General features: G+C 43.4%; 1 protein-coding gene across 3 annotated transcripts in view; it reads left to right on the forward strand.

Annotated features, from left to right (window-relative positions):
• KLF12 (KLF transcription factor 12) overlaps nt 1-13283 on the forward strand; it is a 235268-nt gene that overhangs the window by 136337 nt on the left and 85648 nt on the right. For all 3 annotated transcript variants that reach the window (XM_081858262.1, XM_081858264.1, XM_081858263.1), the window contains exon 3: nt 1355-1892. In XM_081858262.1, the coding sequence (XP_081714388.1) occupies nt 1355-1892 (538 nt within the window). The remainder of the gene's footprint in view (nt 1-1354; nt 1893-13283) is intronic.

The following is a 13283-nucleotide window of genomic DNA, read 5'->3' on the forward strand; positions in this document are numbered from 1 at the left end:
TTATATTTCTATGCTGCTTTTCATTCAAATGAATCGCAAGGCAGCTTACAAACAATACACAGCAATAACTTAATGGAGCGTAATAAAACATTACAAATACAATTCAGATCGTAGAATAATTATCAAATCATCAGTAAAACAATTACAATCTATAAAGCACTATTATTCACAAACAACTAAAAGAATAAGCTAAACAATACAATTACAACAGAAGTCAGCCTGAAGGGGCTTTAGGTAAACAACTATCTGATGTTTAGAAGACATCTGAAGGCAGCCCTGTTTAGGGAAGTTTTTAATGACTGGTGTTTTAATGTATTTTTTATCTTTGTTGGAAGCCTCCTAGATGGGCGGGGTATAAATTTATTAGTAGTAGTAGTAGTATTAAATATTTCATCTGTTCCCTCCCCATCACCACTGTGGTACCCTCCTTGTACAGTGGTGCCTCGCAAGACGAAATTAATTTGTTCCGCGAGTCTCTTCGTCTTGCGGTTTCTTCGTCTTGCGAAGCACCCCTATTAGCGGCTTAGCGCTATTAGCGGCTTAGCGGCTTAGAAAAAGGGGGGAAAGGGAAAAAACTCGCAAGACTCGCAACACGTTTTTGTCTTGCGAAGCAAGCCCATAGGGAAATTCGTCTTGCGAAGCGCCTCGAAAAACAGAAAACCCTTTCGTCTAGCGGGTTTTTCGTCTTGCAAGGCATTCATCTTGCGGGGCACCACTGTAAACAGAGACAGCATCAGTGAGTACAGGCACCCCATTTTGGGGGGGGGGGTAACGTCTATAGTTACCCTTCATACCCAGACAGCATGAAGGCAGTTCCAGAGGAAGAAAACATTTTACTAGAGCAGCAAGAGGATGGGACTCAGCCCAGCTCAGAAGCATTCTGGGAAAATGAGAGTGGGGGGGGGTAGCTGTAGTCTCTCGCTGAGTACTCAGAGGGTCTCTCGTTGATTCCCCAGGGAGGGCTGCAAGTGTTCCCTGCCTGAAACCCCGGAAAGCTTTTGCCAGCCAATGTAGACAATAGAGCTAGATGAATCAATGATTTGACTCAGTCTAAGGCAGCTTCCCATGTCCTTATGTTTATTTCAGAGTGCCACTAGTGCACCTCCTTAATAGAAAAGCTGAAAATAAAAAATACAAAGAGGCAGTGACTGACATGATCCCCAGTGAACCCTCTATGAGGACCCGACGTTGGGCCTCTTTGAAGCAGCCGCCCTTTCCTTGCCTGCTTGCCCTTCGTTTCAATGATGGTGCTTAAAATAAACATACACACTGTTATCATCCGAGTGGGTTTTTTTTTTTTTTTGCATTGGCTCCTAGATGGTAATGGCCTGTTTCCCTTTCCTTCCTTCCACAGTCTCCAAACTCTCACAGTTACCCAGATATGGAAGCTGTACCCCTTTTGCTGAACAGCATGAAGGCAGATCCGGAAGAAGACTCCTTGTCCACAGACCATTTCCAAACGCAAACTGAGCCAGTGGACTTGTCGATAAACAAGGCCCGCTCATCCCCCATCGCTGCTTCGTCTTCGCCTGTGTCCATCACCGCCTCGGCATCGTCTCCTTCTTCCACTTCCACATCCTCTAGTCGGCCAGCTTCGTCACCCACAGTAATAACGTCCGTCTCTTCAGCATCTTCTGCACCGTCAGTATTAACGCCAGGCCCGCTGGTGGCATCTGCGTCAGGTGTTGGAGGGCAGCAGTTTTTGCACATAATCCACCCAGTACCCCCCTCCAGCCCCATGAACCTACAGACCAACAAAATGAGCCACGTACATCGCATCCCAGTCGTGGTGCAGTCGGTACCCGTGGTCTACACAGCGGTGAGATCACCAGGGAATGTGAACAACACTATCGTAGTACCGTTACTGGAGGACGGGAGAAGTCATGTCAAAGGTACGGTGCCCATCCCCCCTCCCCCCAGGTGTGAAATGTACTTGAATTTTAAGAAGGGTGAAGCCCAGACTAACTACAGTGGTGCCCCGCAAGACGAATGCCTCGCAAGACGAAAAACTCGCTAGACGAAAGAGTTTTCCGTCTTTTGAGGTGCTTCGCAAGACGAATTTCCCTATGGGCTTGCTTCGCAAGACGAAACGTCTTGCGAGTTCTTGCAAGTTTTTTTCCTCCCCCCCTTTTGCTAAGCCACTAATAGCCGCTAATAGCCGCTAAACCGCTAATAGCGCTAATCCGCTAAGCTGCTAATAGCCGTGCTTCGCAAGACGAAAAAACCGCAAGACGAAGAGACTCGCGGAACGAATTAAGTTCGTTTTGCGAGGCACCACTTTAGTAGCTCATGCTGCTATTAGAACACCCAATCATTTTGCAAGCCTATGGGAGATTTTCCTTCTTATCTTACATGTGGAAATGTAAGACTGGAGACAAACACTTGTTAACTGGAGAAGCATGGGGAAAATATCAAATATTAAGCCAGAGGGCTAGCATGATAGAGTGTCTACAGGATAACTGCCAAGTGGGGAGACTCCAAATTAAATTCCACCATTGCGCTGGGAACCATCCAGCTCAACCGAAGATCTGCTGGATCCTAACCCCAGTCTGTGTATTTAGCAGAATGCCAGAAAGGGACATAGGCTGGCCACCAGATTATAAATCAGGATAATACAGGCTTCCTGATCAGACTGCCTACTACATGTGTACAGCTGTACCATATATAAGCTCCTCTTTCAGATGTTGCTCCAAATATGTGTACACGGGCGATAAAGAGTTGGTGGCTTGTGGATGTTGGGGGTGGGATTAGTTTGGACTTCCACATGTCCGGATTTTCTCGAACGTTACTGGGAGGCAGAAGTTTGGCAAGTAAACCAAAAAACTTCAACAACTTTCACTGTGTCCTGCGAACGTCAGTGTCAGTGATCTTCTTCCTCTCTCCTCTGTTCATACAAGTAGGGTGTTTTTGTGTGTGTATTTGTGTTTGTGAATAGTCCCAATTTGTTCGTGAAATGGAAGATGTCACAGCCATTGTCATCTTGTGCTTTCCTCCCTCCCTGAAGAAGTCACCAGTAATATAGAGTCAATAGTGGGGTAGGAGAGCTGGAAATGATGCCAATTTATTTCACATCTGGCAACCAATGTGCCCCTTTTGTTTCAGACAGTACATGGGTAGACAAGTATAAAATGTTGGGGACACATTTTTTTCACAGCCCTCTAGCGTATTCAGTGGTACCTCGGGTTACAGACGCTTCAGGTTACAGACTCCGCTAACCCAGAAATAGTACCTCAGGTTAAGAACTTTGCTTCAGGATGAGAATAGAAATCGTGTGGTGGCAGCGGGAGGCCCCATTAGCTAAAGTGGTACCTCAGGTTAAAGTCAGTTTTAGGTTAAGAACGGACCTCCGGAACGAATTAAATTCTTTTTTTAAAAAATTAATTTTTATTCAAGTTTCCAATAACCAATCCATTTATAATTTAACATCCAATTTAACTTATACATTCTTTTTGACTTCCATCAGCCTATCTGACAATTTTCATATTTCTCACAACTTCTCACATTTCATACATTTATGTTGCACTTTAACATTCCCTATTTTATCTTCTCTTTTAAGCGACATTCCAATTTATTTTTTCACAAAGCTTCTTGAAATCCTACAAGCGTTATTTCCTGATCACACACAGTTTTCATATACTCTGTAAATTTGTTCCAGTCCTCGGTGAATCTCTGATCGCGTTGGTTTCGAATTTTCCCAGTTAATTTGTCCATTTCTGCGTACTCCATCAATTTCATTCTCCATTCTTCCCTCGTTGGCATTTCTTCCTGTTTCCACCTTTGGGCCAACAAAATTCTGGCTGCTGTTACTGCATATCTAAATAACTTCACATCTTTCTTTCCAACATCATTCCCTACCATACCAAGTAAAAATGCTTCTGGTTTCTTTACAAAAGTGTATCTCAACATTTTTTTCATCTCATTATAAATCATTTCCCAAAAGCATTTCACTTTCTTACATTCCCACCACATGTGATAAAATGCGGAACGAATTAAATTCTTAACCCCAGGTACCACTGTATGGTGGCTCACTTACCAGAAGTAATTCCAGTGTTAACTCTGGAAGTGTATATTCAATTCTCGCCAAACTAAGCCTCCTGGAACAAAATATATACCAGGAGGCTTCATTTGGTCAGAATCAAGTATATACTTCCAGAGTCCTTTACGAATGTGATGCTGGCAATGATGGAGTCAGCGAGCCAGGCATTGTTGCGCCTCTGGAACAGCTCTAGAACAGGGCTGTCCAACAGGTTGATCTACTGGTTGATCGTGGGGTGTCCCTGGTCGATCCTGGTTGACCTTTGAACCCCCACCAAAAAGCCCCCCAAAAAGCTCAACAACTGTGACAATGGGTAGATCACTGCCAGTTTTTTAATACTGAGAGTAGATCGCAGACTCTTGGAAGTCGGATGCCACTGCTCTAGAACATAAGAAGACCCTTGCCAGATCAAGCCAGCCATTCCAACACCTTCTTCTCATAGTGGCCAAGAGCACTCTCATCACTTGTGATTTCCTGCAACTGGTATTCAGATGCATATAATCCCTCTGACAGGAGAGGTAGAACAGAGCCATTGTGGCTTGTGGCCATTCATCGCCTCACCCTCCCAGGAATTTGCCTAATCCTCCTTTTAAGCTTTTCACTTTGGTGGCCATCCCCACCTGTGATAGAGGACCACCCATGATAGACAAACACACTCTCCTAGCCATGTATTGTGAACTGCTGGCTTATTGACAACACCCTCCCCCCCCCTCTTTTGGAATCCCAGGCAGCTGCAAAACTGGGAGATTTACCAAGCCCTTAGTGCGCCACTATATGTGAGTTGGAGGGTTGCATTCAATGTATCTGGTCAGGAGTTTTGCAGGCTTGCACTACAATTCCCACTATATCAAGCACCATGTGCAAGCTCAAGGATTGAGAGTTAGCAATAGCGCTCCAGGTTTGGATAGGGATGATGGTTGTATTCACACTGCGGCATAGAGAAATGGTTTATATAGCAGTGGAACCCAGCTAGTATTCTGCGTGCTGGTTGTACCAAACATCTGCACCAAACAACTGCTCAAACTAAGAGGAAAATCTCACACTGGATTTGGCTCTGGTCTTAGCAAGCTTTAAGGATGTGATAACAAAACAGTTTATTAGACATAAAGGTAAAGGGACCCCTGACCATTAGGTCCAGTCGTGGATGACTCTGGGGTTGCGGCGCCCATCTCGCTTTATTGGCCGAAGGAGCCGGTATACAGCTTCCGGGTCATGTGGCCAGCATGACTAAGCCACTTCTGGCGAACCAGAGCAGCGCACAGAAACGCCGTTTATTAGACATAACTATCAGCCAAATGATCCTAAGCTAGTACAGCTTGATACTGTTCCATCCGCAACTTGAATTGCATTTGATTTCAGAAGAAATGGATTTTAAGGAGATTTCTTTAGCTAATTAAAGAGAATAGTTACATAAAGGACAAAGGACAAAGATGCTCTGGTGAGAAAGACCCGTGTGACTGGCCCTGCCTACACCATTCCACTATTTAGATCCTACTTGAAATTAGGAGGGCTACACCTCAGGGAAGATGGCAGGTGAGAGACTTTATCCCGCAAACCAGTTTGCAGGAATGCTCCATAAAATCAGCATGTTCATATATGGTTTTATCTGGGCCAGATTATTTTTTTTCAGGGTAACATTTTTTTCCTTGCTGTTGTATTGTCTGAGCAGAAGAGACTCCACAAAAATTTCTTCCCACCATTTCCTTGTCTGGTTTTGTATGTGAGATTCCTCCTGGCTGCATGGCCTTGCTTTTGCAAAACAGAAATAAGAAATCGTTCTAGGAAAACACCTTTTGATAGTTTGCCTGTTTATTCACAGGGGGAAACCAAAAAATCACAAGCTTTGTAAAGCAGGGTGAATGTCACTTATTTTCTACTTATTTTGTGTTGTGTAGGCTCCTATGATGTAAATAATGGACCCGCCTGCTAGTTTGTTATGAATAAAAAATCATTTTAAGCTAGCGCTTAATAATTATTTCACTATTAATATACTTCTTCTTAATTGTATTTCACTATTAATATACTTCTTAAATGTATTTCAGTTCAACAATTACTTTGATAAAATACATATTTTGTTATGTGCAAATGGCTTTAGATACCTATTAGGTCCATAAATTGCCATATAGCATATATTCAACACAAAAAACAGTGACAATTTGTTGTTGACAAAGGACAGCTGGACACATAAAGGGCCCCATTACCTTCAGTAGCTTAGGGCCTCATCAAACCTAAATCCAACCCTGTAGAGAAGACAGATGTCCCCACCCAGAATAAAGACCTGCGATACTAGCAGAACATAACATACTTTGTTGTCCCTTGCAGTATATAAAAAGGCAGCTCTTTTAAAGATATTTAGATTTTTTTAATTTAAAAAAAATTCAGTGTTACGTTTCATTAAGGGATTTTGTAGCAACAGTGAAGCCTTTTCACCTATTGGCTGAAATGGTGTGATGTCATAGAATGTTTAGAAAGGTAGACTGCTGAGGAAAGTGTACAGTAATTTAAGGTCCAGCTTTGTGGGCTGAAGTTAATGGTAGTTTGGTTGGGTGCAAGAATGGAGGAGTCAAGGTCACTTTTAGATATGTAGAAGTGTCTTGTCTAGAAACCTGGGCTCAGAAAAAACTATGTCCTGCTGTTGTTCAAATCTGTAATTGCTTTTCTTTCCCCCGGCTTTGTTTTATGTTGGATGGTGAATCAGTTATATATTAGATACTTGATGTGATTTAGGTCTTAACACTCTTGAGAATTCGATTTCCTGTAAATGGGGTGTGAGTTCTACAGTGTTCAATTTAAAATGAAAAAGGTTTAACGTTTTTGCTGTGGAAAAACAACACCACACCATCCTCATAGATGTGTATCTGAGCTAGACATAGGTAGGTTTCTGCAGATGTCCGTAGCCTCTATTAATCCTGCATGCCCCTGGCAAATTATTTTGCTCATGAAATTACTATAAATAATGACTTTGATTGGACAGAGTAATTAATAGCCTATGGTAGATTAGCAACGAAACGCATGTATAGGAGCTAACCCCACCTTCTCCCATCACACGAGAGCACACAGTTAACTGCTTAAACCTCACAGTCCCATAAAATCTCAATAAAGCCTGAAAAACTGTGGAGTATGTGTAATCTTGCTATAAATTGCAATAAAAATTACCCTGTAGACTCTATATTATGATCATTAAGTTCATGGATGCTGCTGCTGTGTACATAAAGTTTTATGGAATAAATCGACCAGTTTTGCTGCCCCTATCAGAAAGCAAGCTGTTTTTGATTTAAAAGTTGATTGGTGTTCTCAGAGCCGTACTCCAAGAGCGCAAACCATTTGTAATGGCCTTTAGTGGAAAGCGGCTTAGGCGCTGGGGTGAGGAGGCCTTGTATATCTGCCCTGCATTGAGGGTACTTTATTATGAGGCCTAGGAGAAGTTACATGTTTTCCGCAAAACGCACATTCGCACAGCTGCTCTGTGTACATTAAATAAACCTCTGCACAATGTCAAATCTCACTGGGCTTCATTTGGAGTATATTACGTCTCCCTGTATTTGTTTGAAATGCTAAGCAGTACATTTAATTTTGTACTTTTTTCCCCTGCATCACTTCTCTGCCCAACGGCGGGATGATGCTTTCCTTCTCCAGGAACTATGTAGTTTATTCCAAAATCCTGTTGTTGAGATACTGGTAGACTATTATTTTCTGCTACGCCAGTGGGATTATAATTTATCACCTCCAGGAAACACTCTTCTCCCCTTCCCTCCTCCTGTCACATTATTATTATTATTCCAGTCATACCTCGGGTTAAAGTAGCTTCAAGTTGAGCATTTTTGGGTTGTGCTCCGCAGTGAGCTGGAAGTAATGGAATGGGTTACTTCTGGGCTTCGCCGCTCGCGCATGCGCAGAAGCGGTGAATCGCGACCCGTGCACACGCAGACGTAGGTTGCATTCTGCCCAGGGTACCACTGTGTTGTTGTTGTTGTTGTTGTTGTTGTTGTTGTTGTTGTTGTTACACCACCCATCTGGCTGGGTTTTCCCAGCCTGGCTTTAGTAAAAGCTTTCTGATTTGTTAAACCACGGTGTGCTGTGACATCCAAACTAGAAAACTGTGGTTTAAACACTGCCTGCAAACCAGGATCAAATCCGCTCAGGCTTGAGAGGCCTAGCACAGCATTAATCCCCTTTTTCTGACAATAAATGGCCAGAGGAAACAGCTAACCAGAGGAAGCCAGCATTCTCAGATGCTGCCGGCAGTCACAAAGGAATTCTAGAAATATCACCATTGCCCAGAAAGTATGGTTCTGTCTGGCAGACTGAGCAAAGAACATGGAAAGCAATGTTAGCTGAGGGTGTGTGTGTGTGTGAGAGAGAGAGAGAGAGAGAGAGAGCGCGAGCGAGCACAGCATGCCTCCAGTTTTAATCCAGAAAAAAGACTACTTTCCAAGTATCAAAAATCCTGGGAACCAGCAATTTAGGAAAAGTAAATATTAACTATTATTATTACTTTTATTATTACTACACTCAATAATTTGGTTCTTTCCCATCATATGGCAATACTTCACCCCGAACAGACTGTATTTCCAGGCATAAAGAAAAACAAGTGTTCTCACAGAGCTTTAAAAACAACCCTCCACCCATTCTCTTTTGGTTTTCATTGCTTGGTATGATTTTTTTTTTTAATGCTTTTGCTTCAGAGTAAATTTACATCCTGAGAAATGCAGTCACGCCCACCTTGAGTGTGGGAGTTTATTCCAAATATAGACTGAGATTTGCTTCCGTTCTATAATACCAACCCAGTTTATGGGAATTAATCATCTTTGGTAGCTGCGAGGGATGTCCACAAAGATGTATTAAGCATTAAGCTGCCTTGGATTCATTATAATTCAGGATATCTGGTACAGTAGTAGTCATAAAAATGTTGACATTCAAGATTTCAAGTTTCAGTGATGTAATCCTGATAATAGATTTCCTTATAAAGCCCTGGCCTGTTGCTGAATTCTTGAGCATGAATTGCATTGTTAACAGATTTGGCCTCATACATAAACATGTAAGATCATTGGGATCTTTTGATTTTGAAAGGGCACCCCCACCTTTAAAAAAATTCCCCACTGTGAGGAAAATGTACCCTAGCTTTCCGGGTGAAAAATGAGATGATCTGAGGCAATACTGCTTTAGTCTGTTTGAAGAAGCAAGGGTAGCCTCCCATGAAGAGTGGCTGTATGGTGGTGTCTCCTCTTGGTGGATTAGTCATATGTTGTTATCATTTACCTGTCTTCTCTAAACAAAATAAAAAAATTCCTTCCAGTAGCACCTTAAAGAACAACTAAGTTAGTTCTTGGTATGAGCTTTCGTGTGCATGCACACTTCTTCAGATACACTGAAACAGAAGTCACCAGACCCTTCTATATAGTGAGAAGGTGGGGAGGGTATTACTCAGAAGGGTGGTGGGATTGGGTGATTGGCAGATAGCTGTGATGAGCCTGTTGACGACTCTTAATGACTGCAATAGGTCTTACAGGAAAAAGCAAGGGGTGAGGAGGTGAAAAATGGCTTGGTCATGTATAATGAGATAAGAATCCAATGTCTTTGTTCAGACCAGGTCTCTCCATGGTTTTAAGTTTGGTAATAAGTTGCAATTCAGCAGCTTCTCTTTCCAGTCTATTTCTGAAATTCCTTTGTAATAGAACAGCTACTTTGAGATCTTGTATAGAATGTCCTGGGAGATTGAAGTGTTCTCCTACAGAAGTCTGGTGACTTCTGTTTCAGTGTATCTGAAGAAGTGTGCATGCACACGAAAGCTCATACCAAGAACTAACTTAGTTGGTCTTTAAAGTGCTACTGGAAGGAATTTTTTTATTTTGTTTTGACTATGGCAGACCAACACGGCTACCTATCTGTAACTGTCTTCTCTAGTCAGTCAGATTGATTTGTTGGAAACCATTGGTGACTTCAAACGTTATATAACAATACATTTTAGCAGCACTTGGGGTATATGGGGTCTTAGAGGAAGGAGAGCACTTTGGTGGGGGACATGTTGTAATACCAGTGGTGTAGCGTGGGGAGTGCAGGGGGGGCCGGCCGCACCGGGCGCAACATCGGGGGGGGGGCTCGCCGCCTCCGGAGTCGCCGAAGAGCCTCGGGCGCAGGCTGTAGCAGAGCCCCATGTCTCGCGGAACCGACGAGCTGTGTGCGCGTCCAGGCTGAAGGCGTCTGGCAGGCAGCGGCTCTCAGCGCTCGTCAGGGCCGCGGAGGGTGCGCCAGACAGCCCCTCCTCGCAGCCCCGCCGCCACCGCCGCTGCTGCAGCTGCTGGACCATGTTGCATTTTCCTCGCCTCTCTGCCCTCCTCCTCCTCCGGGCAAGCGCCGTCGTTTGGGCGGCAGCGCCAGCTGCAACTCACCTCAGATCACCTGACACGGACCCGCCGCCGCCGTGGCTACCTTACCGTAAATACCCCAGCCCAGGCAGCAGCAAGAAGAAGCTGGCAGCGGCGGCAGGTTAGGGGTTAGGGGCGCAAATTACTTGCCTTGCCCCGGGTTAGGGGGCGCAAATTACTTGCCTTGCCCCGGGTGCCGACAACCCACGCTACGCCGCTGTGTAATACTTATACTAATACTAATATATTTATACCCCGCCCACCTGGCTGGGTTTCCCCAGCCACTCTGGACAGCTGCCAACAAATTATTATTATTATTATTATTATTATTATTATTATTATTATTATTATTATTAAAGTGATAAAACATTAAAACCTTCCTGAAGCAGAGCTGCCTTCAGATGTCTTTTAAAAGCCAGATAATTATTTATTTCCTTGACATCTGATGGGAGGGCGTTCCACGGGGTGGGCGCCACCACCAAGAAGGCCCTCTGCCTGGTTCCCTGTAACCTCACTTCTCTCAGTGAGGGAACCGTCAGAAGGTTGAACCTCAGTGTCTGGGCTGAACAATGGGGGTGGAGACACTCCTTCAGGTACAGTGGTACCTCGGGCTAAATACTTAATTCGTTCCGGAGGTCCGTTCTTAACCTGAAACTGTTCTTAACCTGAAGCACCACTTTAGCTAATGGGGCCTCCTGCTGCTGCCGCACCACCGGAGCACAATTTCTGTTCTCATCCTGAAGCAAAGTTCTTAACCTGAAGCACTATTTTCGGGTTAGCGGAGTCTGTAACCAGAAGCGTATGTAACCTGAACCGTATATAACCCGAGGTACCACTGTATATCGGGCCAAGGCATTTTAGAGCTTTAAAGGTCAGCACCAACACTTTGAATTGTGCTCGGAAATGTACTGGGAGCCAATGTACCAAGACTGGTGGTAAGTGGTCTCAGTGGCCGCTCCCAGTCACCAGTCTAGCTGCCGCATTCTGGATTAGTTGCAGTTTCCGGGTCACCTTCCAAGGTTGCCCCATGTAGAGCGTATTCCTCTTCTGGGGTAGTTTGTCCACCTTTGGTCCCCACTCTGCACTCAGCTGTCACCTGTGGCACCTAGAAGCTGTCAGTAGGCAACAGCAGCCTCATCCCATCCTGGCCATGCTGACTGGGTCAAATGGGAGCTAGAGTCCAGCAACATTGGAAGGAACCAATGTTGGCTTACCTAATGTGATTTAGTACTGTGGTACCTCGGGTTACAAATACCTCGGGTTACAAACTCCGCTAACCCGGAAGTAGTACCTCAGGTTGAGAACTTTGCCCCAGGATGGGAACGGAAATTGTGCGCCGGTGGCGCGGTGGGAGCAGGAGGCCCCATTAGCGAAAGCGCATCTCAGGTTAAGAACGGTTTTGAGTTAAGAACGGACCTCCGGAACAAATTAAGTTCGTAACCCAAGATACCAGTGTACTTCATATGCTCATATGCAAACCTTCTCTCTGTCCCGTTACAACAGGGAAAACCTGCTTTGTTATTTATTGGTATTCCAATACTGACATTATTAATTTAAGGGGAAAGAATAGCTCAGGTCTCTTTTCTTCTTTTCTTCCTTATTCTTCCTTATTCTTCAAGAAAGAAGTTTTCCTCCAATTTTCTGTGCTCTCTTACTACAATAAATGAAGTGTCTCTGTCTGTTACCAAATGAACTCATGATGTGTTTAATCCAGCCATGCAATTGATAAGTCTACGAAGACATATTAGCCAACACAAGAATTAATTGTGCAAATAGAAATCCCAGCTGTTTATCTTACATTTCAGTTCTGGTGTCTAGAAAAGTTGAGGAGGAAATCTAGATATAAGGTTGTGTTTAGCAGTGATGTGGATATAGATAGATATAGATATTATACAAACACATTGGGGGAAAACCAACCCTTCTTTAGTTCCTTCAGGATATAAAAAACTTGTTTTTCTGTATGAGATTAGTTCCCATTTCTTGCCAAATGTGTGTTCTCTAAACTCAATGGGATATTTTAAAAACAGTAACCAATACCAAAACCTCCACAGTGTTCTGCTGTTTGTTTGTTTGTTTGTTTTTGTTTCGCTTTTTGCTTTGGGTTAATTTCAAAGCTGCAAACCTTCTCCAAAACAAATAACAAACCTTGGTTCAATTTAAGGTTAGTCCTTGTCTCAAAACTTAATATAACTTGAATGCAAGGCTCAACCTACAACAAAAATGGGTTTGTTTGAACATATTGAGAGACATTTAATAGCAGCAGCAATAATATTTCCTTTATGAATCATTTTCCATGAGGCATCCTGAAGCGATTTAATATAATAAAATACATACAAGAGTTACTATATTTTTTGCTCTATAAGACTCACTTTTTCCCTCCTAAAAAGTAAGGGGAAATGTGTGTGCGTCTTATGGAGCAAATGCAGGCTGCGCAGCTATCCCAGAAGCCAGAACAGCAAGAGAGATTGCTGCTTTCACTGCACAGCGATCCCTCTTGCTGTTCTGGCTTCTGAGATTCAGAATATTTTTTTCTTGTTTTCCTCCTCCAAAAGCCTTGTGGTCTGGTGCGTCTTATAGAGCGAAAAATACGGTATATATATATATATAGTGAAAAAGTTAAAAGAATTACACGTATAAAACCAAGTTTGAAACTATAGTTTAAGAAGACACTTAGAGAATGCGCCTGTCTGATATGTAATGGGAATGAGTCCCAATGGGTAGGTGATAGGATGCCATTTTCCTATCCTGAAGAAAGGATGAAAGCAGCATTTGGCTGGGCACGTAGCTAATAGGCACCCGGTGAAATTATTTCAGCAGTGGCATAATATGGTTGTGATACTCTGCCTCGATAGTAGCAGAAGTAGTACTACGAGTAGTTAGTA

This window comes from Podarcis erhardii, assembly GCF_964252035.2.
Source record: "Podarcis erhardii genome assembly, chromosome: 4".
NCBI lineage: Eukaryota > Metazoa > Chordata > Lepidosauria > Squamata > Lacertidae > Podarcis > Podarcis erhardii.